General features: G+C 37.1%; 1 protein-coding gene across 1 annotated transcript in view; it reads right to left on the bottom strand.

The window, feature by feature from the left end:
• The window catches only part of Naalad2 (N-acetylated alpha-linked acidic dipeptidase 2), a 69,142-nt gene extending 47,364 nt beyond the window's left edge, over positions 1 to 21,778 (bottom strand). The window contains exons 1-8 of the mRNA XM_021172007.3: positions 21,716 to 21,778; positions 17,539 to 17,659; positions 15,065 to 15,180; positions 14,322 to 14,433; positions 10,125 to 10,311; positions 9,237 to 9,338; positions 7,944 to 8,069; positions 5,552 to 5,738 (exon numbers count right to left, since the gene is read on the bottom strand). Coding sequence (XP_021027666.1) covers positions 5,552 to 5,738; positions 7,944 to 8,069; positions 9,237 to 9,338; positions 10,125 to 10,311; positions 14,322 to 14,433; positions 15,065 to 15,180; positions 17,539 to 17,603 — 895 coding nt within the window. The 5' untranslated portion in view covers positions 17,604 to 17,659; positions 21,716 to 21,778. The remainder of the gene's footprint in view (positions 1 to 5,551; positions 5,739 to 7,943; positions 8,070 to 9,236; positions 9,339 to 10,124; positions 10,312 to 14,321; positions 14,434 to 15,064; positions 15,181 to 17,538; positions 17,660 to 21,715) is intronic.
• Between the last annotated feature and the right edge of the window lie 2,579 nt (positions 21,779 to 24,357).

Here is a 24,357-nt window from a genome sequence, read left to right on the forward strand (position 1 = left end):
AATACTCAATGAAATTCTTGCTCTTGTCAATCCATGAGCATGGGAGACCTTTCCATCTTACATTTTCTTCAATTTCTTCCTTCAGAGACATGAAGTTCTTGTCTTAGAGAGACCTTTCACTTGTTTGATTATAGTCACACCAACATATTTTGTATGATTTGTGACTATTGTGAAGGATGTCATCTTCCTAATTTCTTTCATGGTCTGTTAGTCCTTGTAATATAGGTAGGCTACTGATTTGTTTGAGTTAATTTTATACACGGCCACTTTGCTGAAGTTGTTTAACTTTACTAATCCTACATCTGATATAGGTCTGATATCCAATATATACAAAGAACTCAAGAAGTTAGACTCCAGAGAATCAAAAAACCCAATTTAAAAATAGGGATCAGAGCTAAACAGAGAATTTTCAACTGAGGAAACTCAAATTGGCCAAGAAGCACCTAAAGAAATGTTCAACATCCTTAATCATCCGGGAAACGAAAATCAAAATGACCCTGAGATTCCACCTCACACCAGTCAGAATGGCTAAGATCAAAAACTCAGATAACAGCAGATACTGGCAAGGGTGTGAAGAAAGAGGAACACTCCTCCATTGCTGGTGGGATTGGAAGCTGGTACAACCACTCTGGAAATCAGTCTGGTAATTCCTCTGAAAATTGGACATAGTACTACCTGATGACTCAGATATACCATTCCTAGGTATATAACCAGAAGATGCTCCAACATGCAATAAGAACACATGTTCCACTATGTTCATAGCAGCCATATTTATAATAGCCAGAAGCTGAAAACAACTCAGATGTCTCTCCACAGAGGAATGAATACAGAAAATGTGGTACATTTACACAATGGAATACTACTCAGCTATTAAAAACAATGACTTCATGGTATTTGCAGGCAAATGGATGGAACTTGAAAATATCCTGAGTGAGGTAACCCAGTCACAAAAGAACACACATGGTATATACTAATAAGTTGATATTAGGCAAAGAGCATGGAATACCCATTATAAAACTCACAGACCACATGTCAATTAACTAATTGTGTAGATCCTAATTTAGATAAGCAATCTGCTGTTATGATTTTGTTAAAGAGACCTGCTTATGTTCTGCTGCCTGTACATTTAGGAAGTGATCCTGGGTTTAAGAATTTGGGAATGCAAACTTTAAAGAGATTGAATAAGCTTATTAGACCAAAGAGATGTGTTGCAGCTCTGATTTTAGAGATTACTACTTTAATTACAATTTTAACTTCTTTTGCATTATCTCCCACAGATTTAGTTCAGCAGCTGCATACTGTTAATGATATGCATAAGAATATTTCCATAGCTTTGTCAGAGCAACACATTATAGATAAGAAATTGAAGGTAAAGGTTAATGCTTTAGAAGAAGTAGTTTTAGCAATGGGACAGGATATAGCAAATATTAAGGTTAGGTTAGCTACTAAATGTCATGCTTCATTTCAATATATTTGTGTCACTCCATTACCTTATAATGCAACCATTCGATTGGGGGAAAAACTAAGCTCATTTGCAGGAAGTGTGGAGAGATACAGATATTTCACATGACATGGAGCCGTTAAAGGCAGAAATTTCAGATATTAGCAGAAGTCATTTGAATACTTGGAACACTGATGAATTAGTCAGAGTTTTTAAAAATAACCTAGGTGCACTGAATCCCTAAGATTGAGTTCAATATATAATCTTGCTTGCTATTATTATTGGCATTATTTTATTAGTAATTGTTGTGTTTCCACTCATCTTTAGATTTCTTCTGAGATCTGTAGCTATGATGAGGCAGGGCATTCTGGGACTTTGTCTAAAAAACAAAAAAAGGAGAAAAGACCACACCCATTCCAATAGTGACTGTGTGACAGGCCCAAAAGCTTGGACACAGTCCCGAGGCAAAATGTTTCATGGAAACTCAGTCTCCTGGAACCTTGGCATCTTGTAAAACAAAGTCTCCAAACCTGTCCCTGTGTTAGTCGGTGACTGGATCTGTGAGCTTTCTTTCAATATTGTTTTATTATAAGTGACTCTAAAGATTGATTTTGACATATAGCTAAGTTAGATTATCCTCCACCAGTGTTCCAATAGCCTATGAAATTGTTGAGCCAATCTTGGGCTTTAATTTTTGTAAGAATGTTATTAAGATGAAAAGTCTCCAGTGTTGACAGAGAGACAGTGAAAGAAATCAGGCATTACAATTTACTGGAATAGAGCTAGAAATCTCAGGGCTAGTCTACTAAGTATACTTAGAACAATAGCTGAGTCATTCCCATACACAGGAATTTACAATGGCCTAGGAAGGAGGAAGGTTGTGGTCTAAGAAGGAACTAAAGTAAATACTTAGAACAATAGCTAAGTTACTTCCATACACAGAAATTTCCAATGGCCTAAGGGGAAGGTGGATTATACATAGACTAGAATTGGAACTATGCCAAGGGCATGAAGCCCTTGCCCCTGGCTTCTAAGAATAAGCTGCCCTTAAGTGGGTCTGCTTTTGACCCCAGTTGTTAACATTGATTTTTATCCCAGTTGGTTCCTGTTAGCTTTTATGTATGCATTCTTCTGTTTTGTGTAAAAGTCACTTATAAGTCTGGTTCTCACTTTAAGAAATTACATTCGGATCGATACTCCCTTGTGTTTGCATCTGTTTGTTACCCCGCCAACTCCCTGCCCACCTGAATACTGGGACCCTGATTCTCCAGGAGGCTGAGGGGCCGACTGAGGCCAGTCCGCAGCACTTATATTTTTTAAATCACAATACACTGGGACCAAGTTACGGCTTACCATAACATTTACAGTTTTTTTTTTTTAATTCAGAAAATCAGTATGTTACAGCAGAAGTAAAAACATACTGAGATGAATATCTCAATTCACAAAAAAATGGCATCCTGGGCATCCTCTAGTCATATTAGTGTGCAAGAAGCCTTTCTCAGCTGGCAAAACATCTAGAGCTAAAATGATATTTAAGAGGATGCTTTTCTGTTATAGTAAAAATGAGGATAGCCAGTGGATATGCTGATAAGTATAATTAGTAAGGGAAGAAAAAGAAGCAAAACATGAGCATACTATAAACAAAAAGAATCATCTTAATTTGCAGATAATGTCATCTGTGTCACAACTAACAAAATTACAGAGGCTTAGAGCTGATTGGTCAAATCAGTGAGTTTGTAGAATACAAGATACATTCATTTCCTACACAATATCATGTGTCTATTAATAATGAGAAATTAGAATTGAGTTTTAAAGTATAATTCAAAAATCATAGTTCTATGGTATGATTTTGAATAAATCTGATAAAAGAATGATGTGTACAATGTAACTATAGAACATTCCTGAAAGAAATTAAAGAATGGAGAGTCCATTCTGTCTCCACATCAGAATGCTCCAAATTTTAACATAGCATTTCTCCCTGCATTAGTATACAAATTTCATTCACTCTCAAATTCCAAGGAAATTTGTTTTGTTTATTTTGGGGTCTTCTTTATTTATTTTGTTTTGTTTTGTTTTCAGAAATCATCTAGTTGCTTCAGTGTGGTGAAGTAGCTCAGTGGGTTAGGGCACTTTTTCCAAACTTTAATGAGCTAGATTCAGTCCCTATCAGGTACATAATAGAAGGAGAAAACTAAATAAAAAAAAAATTTGTTCTTTGACTGCTACACTAGCACAGAAGGACGAACATGCATATGCACGCATGAGCATGCACACACACATATACTTCCACATTATTACCACAGAATAAACATCCACATACATGCATGTTTATGGCTATGCAAGCAAGTACACACATGCATACACACAAAAATAAAAAATGGAAAAATTAAAAACATTTCTGCATCTATAGAAAGTTTTCACAATAGCCAGGGAAACAGAGAGACCCTGTCTGAAAAAAAAAAATAAGTAAATTAAACTAGTTTTAAAATTCACATGATGAAGAACTAAAAATCCACAATAGTTTTTTGAAAAAAGAAGTCCCATACCTATGTATATATGAGTAGCACTAACTGAATTCAGTGAGTTATTAATTAAAATTTAAAAAGGTAAATATGGTGGCAGATGCCTTTAATCCCAGCACTTTGGAAGCAGAGGCAAGTGGATCTCTCTTTTAATTTGAGGCCAGTTTGGTCTACAGTTCAAAGACAGATATTGAGATCATGCTTCAAAAAACAAAGAAGCCAAAATCATGACGTTGGGAGGGGAACACAGGAGAAAGCCTAGGTTCAGAAAAGTTGGGGGAGGGGTAAATATAATCAAAATACATTGTATGTATATGCAAAATCCTCAATGAACATATGGAAAATATACTGTATAAAGAAGAAAAAGAATTTGAGGATTTGACTACCTATTAGAACACAGAACTAAATAGTATCACCACACTATTGACAAGGCTGTAGCAAGTACGTCACCAGTTGAAATTTTTCTTGAAACATTATACATCTAACATTGTATTTTTCCCTTTGATTTCCAAGTATTTGCATAAGGAAAGTAAAAGCAAACTACATAAATTACATAAAAACTTATATACATTCATTATAGAAGCTTCAAAATAGAAAAAACTCAAATACCCAGCATACGTATATGGATAAACTATAGCATAGCCAATCAATGCAATAATAGAAACAAATAAGTAAAAACAGATGCCAGCATGTCTGGATCTCAAAAAGAACTGCTAATGTTTCTTTTTTTTTTTGGTTTTTCGAGACAGGGTTTCTCTGTGTAGCCCCGGCTGTCCTGGAACTTACTTTGTAGACCAGGCTGGCCTCGAACTCAGAAATCCACCTGCCTCTGCTTCCCGAGTGCTGGGATTAAAGGCGTGCGTCACCACACCCGGCTACTGCTAATGTTTCAAAAGTAGATCATTGATTGCCTAGAGATGGGTACTGGGAAGTAAAAATTGCAAGAAATGGAATAAAAAGAAACTGTCTGAAAAGGGAGTGGTTGTAGACATTATCTAATTGTAGAGATACACAATTTCACAGCTTCACATTTGCCAAAAATTTTACACTTAAAGTAACCTCTTTGTTTGTTTTCATTTTTCATACTTTAATTATTTGAGACAAAGTTTCTCTGTGTAGCCTTGGCTGTTCTGGAAATCTGTAGACCAAACTGGACTCAAACTGACAGAGATCTGCCTGCCTGTGCCTCCCATAAAGGTCATTTCAAGTAAATTTTAAAAACTAATTTAAAAAAAAAGAAAAGGAAATTTACGACTAAATAACAAAACCCTTAGGTCATTTAGAAATATAACTTATAAGATTAAAATTCTTCATTCTTTTAATTATGAATATCAGGTTTTCTGAACATCCTGCTTTGAGAAAAGAAAAATCAGATGAAACTGTCTTCCCATGTCTAAATCTGGTGGAAGTTTAAAACCAAAATAATTCAGGAGAAATTACTTATTTCCTAGCAATCAAAATCCAATGACATAAAGGCATATATAATTTTAGTTCTGCTGTAATTCTTATTTTAGTGTGTCTTTGTTTTTATGCACCTAGAATAGCAAGGAATATATTGCAGGAGTAAACTGACAAATTTCACTATTACCTTTAGCTGGATAGCCTGGAGTGAGTGGGTCACCTGCCCCATTCAGATTTAAGACATTTCCTCTCTGGGCTGCAGCTCCAGGAAGGTTCCATCCTTTGGGATATGGCTGCACTTCAGGGGCAAAGTAGTCAGCTGGATCAGAGTACAGAATGATTCCCATGGCCCCAGCTAGCATGGCATTTTTGACCTGTAAGGGCAATATGTAACATGATGCAGGAATACAAATGGCTGGCTAATTCCTACAAAAGTAGTTAAATACATACTTTCAATGGTGTTGTTATATGTTTGTTATCTTTGCTTCAAACTAATTCCCTTCTGTGAGGACCCCCCCCCCCCCCGACTTAGAGCGTTTCTCCCTGGAAGGTAAAGCCCCTGGATGTTCCCCAAGCTTGTTTTCCCTGATCTTTAAAAATAGAGCCAGAAAGAAGCTCTTTGTTCTCTATAGCCAGCAAAAGACCTTTTTGTTTCTGAGCCTTACAGCCAGAGATGCAATAATTGTAATTTTACCAAGGACAAACTGCAGAAAAGAACTCTCCTCCCAACTCCTCCCAATTCCTCAGCTAGCTGTTAAAAGCCCCCTACTGTTACAGCTGGGGGTCGAACTCCCCTGCCCTGCATAGTGCAGGGAGTTCATCCTCAGCTAGCTGATAATAAAACTTCTTGCAGTTTGCATCAGGTGTGGTTTCCTCTCGGGACACTGGGGTGCTGGCCAGCTCATCCCCCGACTTGAGCGGAGGCCCAACTTCGGGAGTCTTACACTTCTTGCTAAACTTAATAAATGGTCATTTATCTTACAAAACCTTAACTAAATTATTTGCTATGAACTGTTCCTGTCATCCCCAAATCTTAAAAACTGAAGTCTCCCTTCTTCTTTATACTTTATATATAAATGATAGAAATATATATTTCTATCATAGGTCAGTTCATAATATATTAAAATAGCTTTCAAGTGTTTGTCTCCCCTGCTAAAATGAGTGTGTTTTATAGAATGTGAAGAATGCTAGTCTCTGAAAAAACTACCCACCAAATCTTGCACATCATTGAGTAAGCACTTTACAAATACTTACATAAACAGGTTTTTAACTCTGTCTAGAACAGACACAGTGTGACCTTCAAGTGACTTTGTAAGCATCTAACCATCTGGATATTGCTAAGAATATGGAATTTTATCCAATGAGAGAAATGAATTCCTAATCATCAGAAGTATAGCAGAAGGCAGGTATGTAGGTAACTGTCACTCTTGGCTCTCTCACATGCATTGCAACATTAAGAAAGTACTCAGCCATGTCAGTGTCCCAGCCTTCTGGAAAGGCAATTAATTATTTTATCAAAACTCTGAAAGAACATTTTTATTAATCTAAATAACAAATAATATATATATAAATATTTGAAGTACATGTAAATTATTTAAATGGAATTATTTATAGTAGTAACATATTAAAGTTCAACTAAGGAAAATATTAATAGGAAAACGATTAAACTTTTTATTGATTCTGAAAAATATTATGTCCACATTTAAATTAATGAAGCATTTAATAGTCATATTGAAATTACTAGTATTGGTTTTCTACTGAGGTGCTTTCCAGTACAGACTAGGATCCTATGAAGAAGTTTATGAGGCTGGTTTTTATTAGCATTCCTATTCTACTCATAAGGGCACTGGCATAGAGAGAGCAAATGACAATGAAAAAGTCTACCTGGGGCCGGGCGTGGTGGCGCACGCCTTTAATCCCAGCACAGGGGAGGCAGAGGCAGGCAGATTTCTGAGTTCGAGGCCAGCCTGGTCTACAAAGTGAGTGCCAGGACAGCCAGGGCTACACAGAGAAACCCTGTCTCAAAAAACCAAAAAAAAAAAAAAAAAAAAAAAAAGAAAAAGTCTACCTGGGCCAGGTGTGAAGCTAGTACCCCAGCCACTTAGCAGCTACTATACTGTACAGTCCTCAGTGTGTTTACATGGTTATGTCATGAACAGCTGAGTGAGAACACTGTTACAGAACAGAGAGTGTATCAAGGCCTCTTTAAAGTCTAATCATAATGACTACATAAAGTGTACATGTGAAAATATTTAAAATTCAGAGAATTCAATAGGGAGAGGGTAACTAAAATTGATTATATTAGAAAATTAAGTTGGGTAGTACAGAGGAAGTGCTCCTTTTTACTGATATAGATTTTCTCCTATTGACTTTTAAAAAACAAATACTACTTGGCTAATAAAAATAATTTTCTTTCAGGAAATATCAAGTTATATAAAAATAAAGTCTTCTGTGTACCCAGGGAGAACAACCAAAAAATAAACAAAATTAAGAGCATCTTCAGAGAGTGAATATAACTGACCATTTACATTTGTGAGATCAAACCTCTCCCCTTTCCCCTCGAAAGAAGAATACTGTACTTTGTTTCCTCTAAAGATTTTCCCATATCTTGCGATAACAATCTTGCCGGTGCAGTTGATGTTCATCTCTCTTTCTAGTTTGAAGAAATCCTCAGTACGAGCATAGTTGACATACACAAGCTCTCCCTACAGGGAAATGGGAAAGTTACATACGCCGCTGCCTTCTATTTTCAAAATTTTAAATAGTTTTTTCACATAACATATTCTAATTACAATTTCCCTTCTCCCTCTTCTTTCCCATTCTTCCCCATCACCCCTCCCATCTAGATGCACACACTTTCTCTCTCCTTAGAAAACAAACAAGTGTTCCCCTGTACTGAGGCATATAAAGTTTGCAAGACCAAGGGGCCTCTCTTCCCAATGGTGGCCAACTAGGCCATCTTCTGCTACATATGCAGCTAGAAACACGAGCTCTGGGGGAACTGGTTAGTTCATATTGTTGTTCCACCTATAGGGTTGCAGACCCCTCCAGGGCCAAGAAGTGGGAGTGGGTGGGTATGGGGGACTTTTGGGACATTTGAAATGTAAACGAAGAAAATACCTAATAAAAAAAATTTTTTTAAAAGAAAACAAACAAGCATCTGAGGAATAATAATAACATAAAACTCAGTAAGATAAAATAGAACAAGCAAACCAGAATAGCATAAAACAATAAAACAGCAAAAAGAGCAAAGAAAAAGCACAATAAATGCATATAGATACAGAGATACATATATTTGTACACACAGGAATTGCATCTAAACACAAAACAGAAAGCCATACTATACATGGAACGGACCTGTAAGGTTTTGTATCCCCAATCTACTACTGGGCATGCAGCCAACCTTAAGTGAGGTTTGTTTCCTCAGTAAGACTTTCACAGAAATAAAAACCATTTTTCATTTGCAAGTGGCTATTAATTGGAGATGGCTCCTAAAATTCCAAATGTTTAATTTTCAACTACAACATTATTTTAAGAAGATCTATAGTATGAATTACAAAGATGGATGGATAAAAATAATTTAAAATTCACATTGTAATCAGTGGGGAAAGCTGCTGAAACTAAATACATTCCATAACTGTTGCTTCTTGGAGCCATATCTTTTAGGGCATTTGTTTGCTTTGCTTTTCCTTATGTTCATTTTTATAACTAAAAAAGAAAGTATTTTTAATTTTTGAAGATGTTCATAATACTGAACAACAATGAATACACATATTCGGCCTCCATGTTTCCTCAGTCATATTTCTCTTCACAGGCTTTCATATGCAAAGAAAGATGCAGAGCCATGCTTCTTTAAAAATGTAGCTTTTTACCTCTGGCATGCCACTGGCTGCAAACGCATTGTATGGTGGTATGATGTTTGTAACATTCTCATATCCGTCTGGTGGTGGTTCAAGGTATGATGTTTTAAAAATCTAGCAAGAATTCAAACAGGTCATGTTACATGGAACAATCCCAGATCACAAGTGAGGCACTGCCCATATTGCCCCCTGAGTTACACATGGGGTTGCATATCGTAAGACAAGGCTTCGGAAATAGACAAACCCTACTGACAACAGCGAGCAGGTTTTACATCACTATGCATGGCCAGTGATTTCCTCGGACTAGAATTCTCTTACCTGGCTTGCATTTCATGTGGTTAAATTCTTATTCCCTTCTTTGGACCATAAATGAAGCCCTCCAGGAACACCTTTTATCTCCATCTTTAGTCTAAATGACCTGTTCCTGTGTAGATGATGAACCTTAGTTCTCTATCCCCAGCGCTTACTCTACTGACTTTAAATGATGTATCCCTTTGTATGCCTCACCTTACTTAAAGAAAGAGCCATATCTAAATCTTCATCCTGGCCTGAGAAAGCTTACCACACTTAACAGAAATAGACCCTGAGGAGTTGGCAGTGTATCAGCTTTTCTGAGTCACATAAGTGGTACTGCACTAATAACACAATTCTAAGGCTACTTGACTCGGAATTCCAATCAATAAAGAAGCAAAAGCAAGCAATGAACTATGCGTGACTGTGTGCACCTGTAATCCCAGAACTCGGGAAGCAGAGACAAGAGGATTGCCACTAATTTGGAGCCAGTCTGGTTCATGCAGCAGATTTCAGCCCAGCAAGAGCTAAAAGGTGAGATCCTGTCACAAAGGCAAAGTGCAAGCCAGACATTACAACATATGAAAATTCTCAATAATGCTACATCACCTCAACTCCATGCTCATCCACAATGGATACATAGTTTGCACTGGTCTCATTTGGGTAAGACAAAAGAACATCGTAATGAACCAGGTTAGCTGAATCTAATCCAAATTTCTTCCACTGTTTTTGGATTTTCTTGGCAAGAAGTAAATTTTGTTCCGTTCCTGCCAGATGGGGAAGTTTTGTAAAGGAACTAAAATGAAAGGAATAAAAGTAAGAATTAAAAGAGCAGTCAGACAAGTATCAATTATGTGTCAGACATAGAAAATTCTTACCTGGATATATTAATTTCTGGACATGCCTTTTTTTTAATATTAAAGGCAGGTGTAGGGGGCTGGATAGACGACTTAGCACTTAAGAGTACTGATTGCTTTTCCAGACATCCTGAGTTCAACTCCCAGCAACCACATGGTGGCTCACAACCAGCTGTAATGGAATCTGATGCCTTCCTTCTGGTGTGTCTGAAGATAGCTACATTACTCATATATATAAAATAAAATTAAAAAAAAAATAAACTCAGGTTTACTGGGAAGCTGCTCTCTGGCAAGCAAGTTCTCTGGTCCCAAGGACTGAAGCCAGGGCAATTCCTATGGGGAACAGTGGGAGAGGGAGAGAGAAACAGAAAAAGTATACAGAGAGAGAGAGAGAGAGAGAGAAGAAAAGAAGAGAGAGCTAGACTATTTAAAGTAATTAAGCACAACTACAATATCCATGTTATCCTTCCTCTAGAAAAAAAATCATCCATTGTAAAAAAAAAAAAAAACAAAACAAAATAATAGCACAGGACCAAATGTACCAAATGTAAAAAGACCCCTTTAAAAATGTCACAGCTCTGAAGCAAGGATGCAACACCCTTGTAACATTTTGAGGGAGAAGTCTTAATGTTTGCCCAGAGCCAGCCAAGTGCTCTGCATTTGGCAGAGATGTTTCTGTCAACTGTAACACGCAGGTAGCACTGTATTCATTTTATTGAAATTAAGGTCCATGAACTTTTGTATTCTCTAATGTTGAGGTCTTGTTCATGACATGAGAAGCACAAATCTGCTGTTCTGCTTTTGAAGGATGTTTTCATAGTTTTGGGGTGTAAATCAAGCCACAGCATCTTAATGACCGAAAAAACACAGTTCAGCTATTGGGGAGATTTACTCTGCTTTAGATGAATAATAGGTTTAAAGTTTCTTTTCTTTCCCACTTACATCGGTATGGAACAAATAAACAACTTTGTAAATTAATGTTAAAGCTAACTAAAGGATAACCAATTGCCAAACAAAACAAAACCACAACAAACCAAATCCATGGACATGAAGATGAATTTTCAGTGAAAACCCTGTGTGTACACTTTCACATTTCAGCTCCATCCTCACAACCCTTCTTTCTTTCCACTATTTTGCAAATAAAGGAACTGGAAAAGTAGTTCAGTTTTACAGCTAATAAATGCTTGGGCTCACACCTAAAATTATAACTTTCTGACTCAGAAAAATAGTATTCCTCAATAGTAGATGTGACATTATTATACCATTGCTTGTGATGCTTGGACAGTCTTGTATGTTAAAACTATAATGCTCAAATCCCAAAATACATCTGCTCCATCCTTCCACCTTTTAGCCATAGTCACTGTTACTGTGCTCACAAGCTTCTGCTCAACAGCAGTGGGTATTTCCACTTTCTTCCCTTTTCAGCCTTTTTAGACTTTGAAAGAGGCCTTCTTCCCACACTTAAATATTTCTTCATGTACTTGAATAGTTTACCTAGCCTATCTGAAAATTATTATCAACCCACAAAATCTTAAATATCAAGTTCTAGAAAACTTTCTTTCTCCACATCATTAAGTAAAAACTACAGGCTACAGATGTTTAATATATCAAATATATTTTTTTAAAGTACAAATGAGTTAAGACAAGTTATCTTACAACTAGAGGAAAAAACATTGATGCTAGGTATATTTAATTTCTACTTTAAATAATTGTGTTGGTTAGGTGTCTTAGGGTTTTATTGCTGTGAAGACACATCATGACCAGAGCAACTCTTTTTTTTTTAATTAATTTTATTTATACTTCATTGATGACCCCCTCCCAATCTGACCTCCAACAGTTCCTTATCCCATTCCTCCTCCCGCGCCCCCCCTCCACCCCACCCCCACCCCCCACCCCCGTTTCCAAGGGGGTATCCCCACCCTGCCCCCTGCCAGGACTTCCCACTCCCTGGGGCCAGAGCAACTCCTTTTTGTTGTTTTTGTTTTTGAAGACAGGGTTTCTCAGTGAGCCCTAGCTGTCCTGGAACTCACTTTGTAGACCAGGCTGGCCTTGAACTCAGAAATCCACCTGCCTCTGCCTCCCAAGTGCTGGGATTAAAGGCATGCACCACCACTGCCTGGCCAGAGTAACTCTTATAAAGGACAACATTTAATTGCTGCTGGCTTACAGTTTCAGAACTTTAATCCATTATCATCATGGCATAGCATAGCATAGCATAGCATAGCATAGCATAGCAGAACCCAGGCAGAAATGATTGTGGAAAGGGAACTGGGAGCTGATCCAAAGGCAGCAGAAGAGAACTGTATTTCCACACTGGGCTGAATTTGAGCATACAGGACTTCAAAGTCTATCCTCATAGTGGAACACTTCCTCCAACAAGGTCACACCTCCTAATAGTGCCACTCCCCATGGTGTAAGCATTCAAACACATGAGTCTGGTGCGGGGGAGGGGAGAATACCTACTCAAACCACCACATTAGAGGCGGGATTTCTTGTTTTGTTTTTTGTTTTGTTTTCAACTTGACAACCTAGAGTCATCTAGACCAGGGAATCTCAACTGAGAAATTGCCTCCATCAGACTGGAGTGGAAGCAATTCTGTGAGCCATTTTCTTGACTAATGATTGAAATGGGGAGAAGGGCACTAGCCACAGTGGGCAGTGCCATTCCTGGGCAGGTGGTATTGAAATCAATAAGAAGCAAAGTGAGAAATCCAGGGGGAGGAAGCTGGCAAGCCTCATTCATGATTTATAGTTTGGTTTCTGCTACCAGGTTCCTCCCTTGAGTTCCTAACCTGACTCACCTCAGTGACGGATTATGTCCTGAGAGTTCTAAGATGAAGAAAGTCCTTCCTCACCAAGTGACTTTTACTAATGGTGTTTATCACAACAACAGAAATCTTTCAATGACAATAGTTCATTTTTGTGTTACTTTCTACAATGGACTATTTTTGCAATTAGAAAAAAACTCACTGTATTTGTTTAAAGGGGGAGAGGCAGTTGGTCACACGTGTGTACTTCTCATCTTATAGGAGAGAGGGCTCAATGAAGTGGAACACAGAAGTGAAACAGAAGAAAACAAAGCAGACTAACAATCGAGTTTCCCCTCATGGTCCAAGTTGAACAGTAAAGTACAAATGCACAGCATTCTCTCTTGCATTTTTTCCTTCAACAGCTTCTCTCACCTTTCATGAAGCTCAGGTGTATCTCATATCCCTTCTTAGACTAATGACTAGAGAAAAGAAAGATCCTAGTAGGACATGTGGTTCGTTTACTATAACACATCTGTAAAATCTCTGAAATCATAGGTTTTGAAGCTATAGTTTATGTAAATTATAATTCAATAAATCTGATTTGTTAGTGGCACTCTATTTTGAAGTAGCCTGAACACAACATGTTATAGTAACTGTCTTCAAAGAGAAGCTTAAAAAGTTTACATTATCTTTATTGTTGTGAGTTAGTGCTGTGTTTAAACAAAAATAAATTTGGCAAAATGAGAAAAAAATGTAAGACAATCACAACCAGAAAGACAAGTCTCCTTTCTACTAAGTCATTAGTCTTCCAGTGTCCTATCTCTTCCCTGCAGAATGCAGTAATGGAAGGGATTTTGAGGAGAATAAGATTTTTCTGATTTAATCCAGAATGGTGATTAAATCCAATATACACGGAACAAAACAATGCCATTCAATTCCAGTGCAAGGTCACGTGAAGGTGAAACGTCTGTAAATACAGCAACCAGATACTTTTCTGTAGGATGAAGTTAGAGAGGAGAGAAAAGGCTTCTCTACAACAGGCTGTGGCTTTCATCCCCAGTGATATAGACACATTTCAAAAATCGATGAACTGATAAGCAATTTATAATTTCACATATAAATAAAGGTTGGTCAAGTTTTAATACGCTTGCTCATGCAAAAAACACCATTTCTAAGATAAAAATGCAAAACAAACTTACCGAAGAAATGATCTGATGTTTTCAGCTTTCATTTCAGATAAGAGTTTCTGTTGTATACTTTGATGATAACCAGCTGAAGTAGTTGTTTCTTTGAGAGGCTTAATAAACCAGCCTGGGGGAGGGAGGCAGGTGGAGTGGAATTACAGGTACAAACAACTCACAGAGATACACACATAAAAACACACAAACACGTGCACATTGATTGCTTCTGACTATTAAAGGAGACACCAAATTAAAATAAGAACATAATTATAACCAACCAACAGATCATTGTGCAGGCTTGGGAGAAAAAAAAAAAAAACAAAAAACAAACCAAAACAACAACAACGAACACACTAATTGCAGAAAACTTTTAAAAATTCTCATACACAATATAATAGGTTTACTTAAGGACCTTTCTCTGGTGCTATGAATACGCGAAGCACCGCATTTCCGGCTCTTCCTGACACAGAAGGAGCACTCCCAAAACATTCATTAAAACAACGGTTTCAACCCATAATTACTTGGAAATTATGTTTTTTCCAACCCCATAGATAATGACAGCTCGAGTAATCTCAGCAGGCTACAGCAGTAGTCTACACTCAAAAGATCCTTAATAAAGTTGAATTCTGACTGAACTTCATTGTATTCGCTCTCTACGTTTGCTGTACTCTTTTGGGAACTCCTCGGAACACATCCCAGCCCTCCACCCTGGGCTTCTCCTCCCTGCGATGAGGTCTCCTTGTCCCTGCGTTCACACTTACCCACAGTAAAGCCCGCGATGAAGGAGGCCAGCACCGCGGTAATGCACATCCCCAGGCCACGGAGATACCTAGGCCTCGCCATGCCTTTTTGGGTCAGGGAGTGCCTCTGACTGTGACTGCAGATAGATAGCTAAGATAAGAAGAGGAATTTTGCAAAGATCCAGAGACAAGAGAAACTCTAGAGAGGAGTTGGAAGCCCCAGGGGAGCAGACTGCTTCCTGTTGAGTCTGCCAGCAGTGGAAGGCAGGGCAGCAGGCGGAGCTGCTTCCAAGAGCTCTGATTATTTCCTAAAGAGAGATCGGGGCCTTTTTGTCAACTGCATCTCAAGAATGGTGTTTTCACTGCAAAGCTCACACAAGTGTTCCTTATTCAGCTTCCAGGTTCTCTGTTCCAATAGATACCTGCTCACATTAGGGGATAGTGTGTCCTCGATTGTTTCAGCAACAACCTGGTGCCTCAAATTATATTAACACCAAAACTCCAGAGATTAAGAGTTTATCCCAGGCCTCATCCCATCCCCACACGACCCCAATCCTACTCCCATCGCTACCCCAACTCCCACGCACTGGACAAAACTCCACATTTCTGTGCTCTTATAGCACATTTTTAAAAAACAAACCTCACTGGAATATTGCAGCTGCTAATGCACAAAATTCATCTTTCCAAGGGCCTTGCATTATTTAATGCAGTAAATTCAAAACCTCACTCCTAACCTTGTCCCTGTCTCTCTGTTAAAATTTAAAAGCATTAAAAAAAAAAAAAAAAAAAAAAAAAAAGCCGGGTGGTGGTGGCAAACGCCTTTAATCCCAGCACTCAGGAGGCAGAGGCAGGCAGATTTCTGAGTTGGAGGCCACCCTGGTCTACAAAGTGAGCTCCAGGACAGCCAGGGCTACACAGAGAAACCTTGTCTCAAAAAACAAAAACAAAAAACAAAAAAACCCAAACAAACAGAAAAAGCATTTCCCTTTCAAGGGGTTTAGAATGTTCTCAAAATAGCAGGTCTTGCAAATAGAATTTCTGTATCTCTCTCACTCAAAGGGAACATTCTAACAAATTATAACTGACTTTTCAGCCCAGGTCAGAAATGATTTTGCAACCAAAACTAAATTCCTGAGTGGACACCGAAAGCAGTGACATCTCTAGGCTATGTCCTGCCCTTCTCTGTGTCCTGAGCAGTACCTAATGGCCTTGGAAAAGGCACCTTGCTTCCAGTAAGTTTCTGGAAGCTCCTCATGTCTTTCTCTTGGTTGTCACTTTTGATGGCTCTGCAAAATAGCTTTTCTTTGGAAACTTTGGCAAACCAACAAGGACAACCTAGAACTCTCAAGGAATGAGACACCAAACACAGTTTATATGGTTGTGGGAAGTGAACCCAAGTCTTTTTCCATGTTTGATGTGCCTTGTACCAATTTCACCACATCCCGAGGCCTGACAACTTATTTTTAAATGTTTATAAACTTTAAAGCCCCTGGTAATATCAGCTCCTTTAATACTGGCTCTTCGGACAATCCTAAACCAATACCTCTGATATCCTTATTTGCAAATAACACTGTTAAAAATATATTATTATATCAAAATTAACCCTGCTACAAATAGGTGAATACATAGAAAATTAAAATAAAGTTATTTCAAAGATGCAACAGATTGCCATGTAGATATACTCCTCATATATATCTTAAGAAATACTGCCACAGAGCAGACAAAATAATTTTTTCAACATATGAATTTTTATCATTTGCAAAACATGAATAATAAATAATTATTTCATATTGGAATTGTTGATTTTATCTGTTACATAAATAAGAAATATAAAGTTTAGAGGAGGAGGGGCATTGTTTTATTTATTTATTTATTTATTTATTTTTTTTTTGAGACAAGGTTTCTCTGTCCTGGAACTTACAGACCAGGTAGTCCTTGAACTTAACCTCTGCCTGCCTTTGCTTCTTACATGCTGGGAACAAAGACATGCACTACTATGCCCAGATAAATATATAATTTTAAATAACCTATGTAACAGGTAGGATAGGAATTACCCCATTCACAAATAGTATCAAATGTTTTTTGTATTCCACATAAACATTTCAAGAATTGATTAAATAATTTGTTAGTTTCCAGACTGTTGGCTTTAGCTAAAAGTACACAAAAATACTATAAGAGAGGAAAGGTAGAAACTAATGATTAAAGTAACTTAATTACTTTCAAATGTTAATGCTTCCCACCCTGTCTCAATTTTGACAGACAGGAGAAATTGATACATCATTTATCAGTTTGTCAATTTGATTGATCTTCCAAAATTAAAATTGGAATATTTTAGAATAATTTAGTCAGCATTTACTAAAGAGTTATAGAATGATACAAATTGTACAAATTCTTAAGGGTGGGATACCTACCATTACCAGGCCGATGGTGGACTGATAAAGTAAGCACTAAAGAAATGATTTTGTATAACAAGTTCTAAAGAAAAACAGTATTACCTGCAATAGGAACGTTGCCGATGCCCTATCAGACGGCATCTGCAGTCTGAGTCCTGAAAATCCATTGTAAAAGGTGTGATTGGCGGGTTCCAGAGTCTTTGGCCTTTTATTAATATGGAATCTGTAAGCATATAGAAGTTCAGCTTTGTTAAGTGTATCACAAAAGGCTGCTGTCTAGTAACTCTTGCTAATTATTGGCATCTTGGCAGATATTATTGCTCTTTGCTAACCTTTAACAAGCTTTTCCCCTCAAATGCCTCAATAACACTTGAGAAGGAGAAGAAAGCAATCATGGGTGAGGGTAGAGGAAGGGAGGAGTTGGGTGGAAGAGGGGACAGGGAAGAGAAATGGGGAACATGATCAGGTATTGGCAGGGGGTGGGGAGAACGGGGGGTGGGGCAGGACTGAAGGCCTGAGGAGCAACAGAAAGAATGGAAACAGGCAACCTCAAGAGGTAGGAGGTGGGGAACCCTCTAGAATGTACCAGAAACCTGGGAGGTGAGAGTCTCTCAGGACTCCAAGGGATGAAGTGCTCTACAGTGGGGAAGGGGAACTTGTAGAGTAGAAGGACAGGACATCAAGTAAAAGGATGGGGTTGTCATCCTACAGTGGAAAGCTCTGACCCAGAATTGTTCCTGTCTAAAGGAACTGCAGGAAAAAAAAAAAAAAGTGGAGAAAAGCCTGAAAGAAAGGAGGTTCAGTGACAGGCCCAAATCGGGATCCAGCTCAAGGGGAGACCCCAGGTCTGACACTGTTAGTGATGCTGTGGTATACTTACAGGCAGGAATCTAGCATGGCTGTCCTCTGAGAGGCCTAACAAGCAACTTGAAAGAGTCAGACGCAGATACTAGCACCCTACCAAAGGACAGAAGGTAGGGACCCCTATGGTTTAATTTAATACCAAGACTCAAGAGGCTGAGAGGAGATTTACCATAAAAACTTGAAAGACATTCTGGGCTACGTAATGAATTCCAATCTAGTCTGAAATACATAGACGCTATTCTTAAACCAAGACCAAAACCAATGTGAAATGTGTATGAATGAAGCTATATATATTAAATATATTACATATATTAAATATATTATATATAATAATATAATTATAATATAATAATAATATTCAATAATATTGAATATATAGCTATAATTATTTTATATATTTAATATATATAATAAATATATAATATACATAATATAGAAAATATAATATAACATAATAAATATATAATATATAATAAATACACATATTTACTATATTACATATATTTAATATATTATATAATAATTATATAAATAATACATTATATATAAATAGTAATTAAATATATTTAATATATTGTATATTTAATGTTATATATAATAACTATATAATTATATAAAAATTATATACAAATATAATTAAACATATGTGATTGAATATATAATTAAATATATATTTAACATATTATATATATTTAGTGTAATATATAATATATAATATAATATATAATACATATAATATATAAATTATATATATATATATATATATATATATAAAACTATTAGCTTCTATAAGGCAAACAACACTGTCAATAGGACAAAACGGCAACCAAGACATTGGGAAAAGATCTTTACCAACCCTACATTAGCGAGAGGACTAATATCCAATATATACAAAGAACTCAAGAAGTTAGACTCCAGAGAATGAAATAACCCTATTAAAAATAGGATGCAGCCACAATGTCTGGAACTGATCCTATACCCAGCCCTGTACCCAAATACTGCCAGGGGACATCTGGTCTCCCAGGAGTGCTGACACAACTGTGAGCAGATGAAGGACAAGCCACAGTCAGACACAGCAAAACCAGCTACCACCAGAGATACCCATGTGGCGAGAAGCAAGAGCAAAAACATAAGCAACAGAAACCAAGGATATCTGGCATCATCAGAACCCAGTGCTACCACCACAGTGAGCTCTAGATACCCCAACACACAAGAAAAGTAAGACTCTCATTTAAAATCACATGTCATGATGATGATGACAGAGGACTCTAAGAAGGACATAAATAACTCTCTTTAAGAGATACAGGAGAACACATAGAATCCCATATAGAGGAAACACAAAAATTCCTTAAAGAATTACAGGAAACACAATCAAACAGGTGAAGGAATTGAACAAAACCATCCAGGGTCTAAAAGTGGAGATGAAAACAGTAAAGAAATCACAAAGGGAGACAACCCTGGAGAAAGAAATCCTAGGAAAGTGATCAAGAGTCACCAACAGCATCCAAGAGACAGAAGAGAGAATCTCAGGGGCAGAATATACCATAGAAAACATTGACACAACAGTCAAAGAAAATGCAAAATGCAAAAAGGTGCTAACTCAAAACATCCAGGAATTCCAGGACATAAGGAGAAGACCAAACCTAAGGATAATAGTTACAGAAGAGAGTGAAAACTCCCAAGTTAAAGGACCAGTAAATATCTTCAACAAAATTACAGAAAAAAAAACTTCCCTAACCTAAAGAAAGAGATGCCCATGAACATACATGAGGCCTACAAAACTCCAAATAGACTGGATCAGAAAATAAATTCCTCCCATCACATAAGAGTCAAAACATCAAATACAAAAAACAAAGAAAGAATATCAGAAACAATAAGGGAAAAGGTCAAGTAACATATAAAGGCAGACCTATCAGAATTACAGCAGACTTTTCATCAGAGACTATGAAAGCTAGAAGATCCTGGGCAGATCTCATACAGACCCTAAAAGAAAACAAATGCCAACCCAGGTTACTATTCCAGCAAAACTCTCAATTACCATTGATGGAGAAACCAAGATATTCCATGATGACAAAAGCAAATTTACACAATATCTTTCCACAAATAGAGCCATACAAAAGATAATAAATGGAAAATGCCAACACAATGATGGAAACTACACACTAGAAAAAGCAAGAAAGTAATCTTCTTTCAACAAACACAAAAGAAAATAGCCATACAAACAAAAATAACATAAAAAGAAAACAGGAAGCAACTATCACTGTTCCTTATTATCTCAACATCAATTGAGTCAATTCCCCAATAAAAAGACATAGACTACCCTATAGGTGGAACAACAATATGAACTAGCCAGTACCCCCGAGAGCTTGTGTCTCTAGCTGCATATATAGCAGAAGATGGCCTAGTTGGCCGTCATTGGGAAGAGAGGCTCCTTGGTCTTGCAAACTTTATATGCCTCAGAACAGGGGAATGCCAGGGCCAAGAAGTGGGAATGGGTGGGTAGGGAAGTTGGGGGGGGGTATGGGGGACTTTTGGGATAGCATTGGAAATGTAAATGAAGAAAATACCTAATTAAAAAAAAAAGACATAGACTAACAGAGTGGATATGTAAACAGGACCCAACATTTTGCTGCATGCTGGAAATACACCTCAGTGTCAAAGACAGACACTACCTCAGAGTAAAGGGCTGTAAAACAATTTTCCAAGCAAATGGTCCCAAGAAACAACCTAGAGTAACCATTCTAATATTGGATAAAATAGACTTTTAACCAAAAGGGATCAAAAAGGATAAGGAAGGACGCTTCATACTGGTCAAAGGAAAATCTGCCAAGAAGAACTCTCAATTCTGAATATTTATTTATGTTCCAAATGCAAGGGGACCCATATTCATAAAAGAAACTTTACTAAAGCTCAAAGCACACATTACACCTCACACAATAAGAGTGGGAGACTTCAACACCCAACTCTCATCAACGGAGGGATCATGGAAACACAAACTAAACAGAGGAATAGTGAAACTAACAAAAGTTATGAACCAAATAGATTTAACAGATATCTATGGAACATTTCACCCTAAATCAAAAGAATATACCTTATTACCAGTTACCTCATGGTAACTTCTCCAAAATTGACTATATAATCCATCACAAAACAGACCTCAACAGATATAAGATTGAAATAATTCCATGCATCTTATCAGATCACTACAAATCAAGGCTGATCTTCAAAAGCAAAAGAAATAACAGAAAGCCTACATACACATGGAAGCTGAAAAACACTCTACTCAATGATAACTTGGTCAAGGAGGAAATAAAGAAAGAAATTAAAGAGATTTTAGAATTTAATGAAAATGAAGGTATAACATACCCAAACTTATGGGACACAATGAAAGCAGTCCTAAGAGGAAAACGCATACCTCTGAAAGCCTCCAAAAAGAAACTGGAGAGAGCATACACTAGCAGCTTAACAGCACACCTGAAATAAATCTCTAGAACAAAAAGAAACAAATACACCCAAGAGGAGTAGATGGCAGGAAAAAAAAAAATCAAACTCAGGGTGAAAAATAACCAAGTAGAAAAAAAACCCAAAAAACCAAACCAAAACAAAAAAACCTGTACAAAGAATCAACAAAACCAGGAACTGGTTCTTTGAGAAAATCAACAAGATAGATAAATCATTAACCAGATTAACCAGAGGGCACAGAGACTGTATCCAAATTAACAAAATCAGAGATGAAAAGGGAGATATAACAACAAAAACTGAGGAAATTAAAAAAATCACTAGATCCTACTACAAAAGCCTATACTCAACAAACCTGGAAAATCTGGATGAAATGGATAATTTTCTAGGCAGATACCAAATACCAAAGTGAAATCAGGATCAGATAAACCATTTAAACCTTCCCATAACCCCTAAAGAAATAAAAACAGTCATTAATAGTCTCCCAACCTAAAAAAGCCCAGGACCAGATGGGTTTAGTGAAGAATTCTATCAGCCCTTCAAAAAAGACTTAATACCAATACTCTCCAAACTATTCCACAAAATAAAAACAGAAGGAACGCTACCCAATTTGTTCTATGAAATGACGGTTATGCTGATACAAAACCTCACAAAAACCCAAAAAAGAAAGACAACCTCAGACCAATTTCCCTTGTAAATATTGCTGCAAAAATACACAAAATTCTTGCAAACTGAATCCAAGAACACATCAAAATGATCATTCCCCATGATCAAGTAGGATTTATCCCAGGTGTGCAGGGATGATTCAATATAAAGAAATCCATCAATGTAATCCACTACATGAAGAAACACAAAGAAAAAAAACACGTGATCATTTCATTAGCTGCTGAAAAAGCATTTCACAAAATTCAACATCCCTTTATGTTAAAAGTCTGGGAAACACCAGGATTTCAAGTTCCATACCTAACCATAGTAAAAGCAATACACAGCAAACCAATAGCCAACATCAAACTAAATAGAGAAAAATGATGCAATCTCACTAAAATCAGGGACTAGACAAGGCTGCAGCCTCTCCCCTACCTATTCAATATAGTATTTGAAGTTCTAGCAAGAGCATTTGGACAACAAAACAAGGTCAGAGGGATATAAATTGGAAAGGAAGAAGTCAAAATATCACTATTTGCAGATGATATGATAGTATACTTAAGTGACTCCAAAAACTCCACCAGCAAACTCCTACAGCTGATAAACAACTTCAGGAAAGTGGCTGGATATAAAATTAACTCAAGCAAATCAGGAACGTTTCTACATTCAAAGGATAAACAGGGTGAGAAAGAAATTAGGAAAAGGATGCCCTTCACAATAGTCACAAAGGATATAAAATATCTTGTGACTCTAACCAAACAAGTGAAAGATCTGCATGATACGAACTTCAAGTCTGAAGAAATAAATAGAAAAAGACCTCAGAAGATGGAAAGATATCCCATGATCATGGATTAACAGGATTAATATAGTAAAAATGGCCATCTTGCCAAATGCAATCTACAGATTCAATGCAATCCACATCAAAATTCCAACTCAAGTTTTCATAGTTTTTGCCAAGCACTGGCATAGCCTCATATATGACAGCAATATCAGAGTCCCTTCAGCAAAATCTTGCTGGCATATGCAATAGTGTCTGGGTTTGGTGGCTGATCCATTCTTATCTCCCTGTACAAATGTCAATTCCAAGTGGATCAAGGACCTCCACATAAAACCAGATACACAAAAACTAATAGAAGAGAAAGTGGGGAAGGGTCTTGAACATATGGGCACTGGGTAAAATTTCCTGAATAGAACACCAATGGCTTGTGCTCTAAGTTCAGGAATTGACAAATATCTAATATCTAATAACAAATAACCACATTAAAATGGGGTACAGAACTGAACAAAAAATTTTTTATAGTTGAATAGTATTCCGTTATGTAAATGTACCTCATTTTCTGTATACATTCCTCTGTTGAGGGACATCTGGGTTGTTTCCAGTTTCTTAAGTATGGCTACTATGAACATAGTGGGCCATATGTCCCTTTACATGTTGGAGGATATTTTTTAAGGTGCTTTGAAAAAATCTTTAAAAAAGAATTAATAAACATATCTTTAAAATGTTAAAAAATAAATGGGGTAGAGAGATAAACAAAGAATTCTCACCTGAGGAATACCGAATGGCCAAGAAGCACCTAAAGAAATGGTCACCATCCTTAGTCATCAGGGAAATGCAAATTAAATCAACCCTGAGATTCCACCTCACACCAGTGAGAATGGCTAATGTTAAAAACTCAGGTGACAGCAGATGCTGGCGAGGATGTGGAGAAAGAGGAACACTCCTCCATTGCTGGTGGGATTGCAATCTGCTACAACCACTGTAGAAATCAATCTGGCAGTGCCTCAGAAAATTGAACATGGTGCTACCTGAGGACCCAGGTGTTCCAACATATAACAAGGACACATGCTCCACTATATTCATAGCAGACTTACTTATAATAGCCAGAAGCTGGAAAGAAAACAGATATCTCTCAACAGAGGAATGGGTACAGAAAATGTAGTACATTTATACAA

The sequence above is a fragment of the Mus caroli genome, unplaced genomic scaffold (genome assembly GCF_978045245.1).
Source record: "Mus caroli unplaced genomic scaffold, Mus_caroli_1 scaffold_11, whole genome shotgun sequence".
Taxonomy (NCBI): Eukaryota; Metazoa; Chordata; class Mammalia; order Rodentia; family Muridae; genus Mus; species Mus caroli.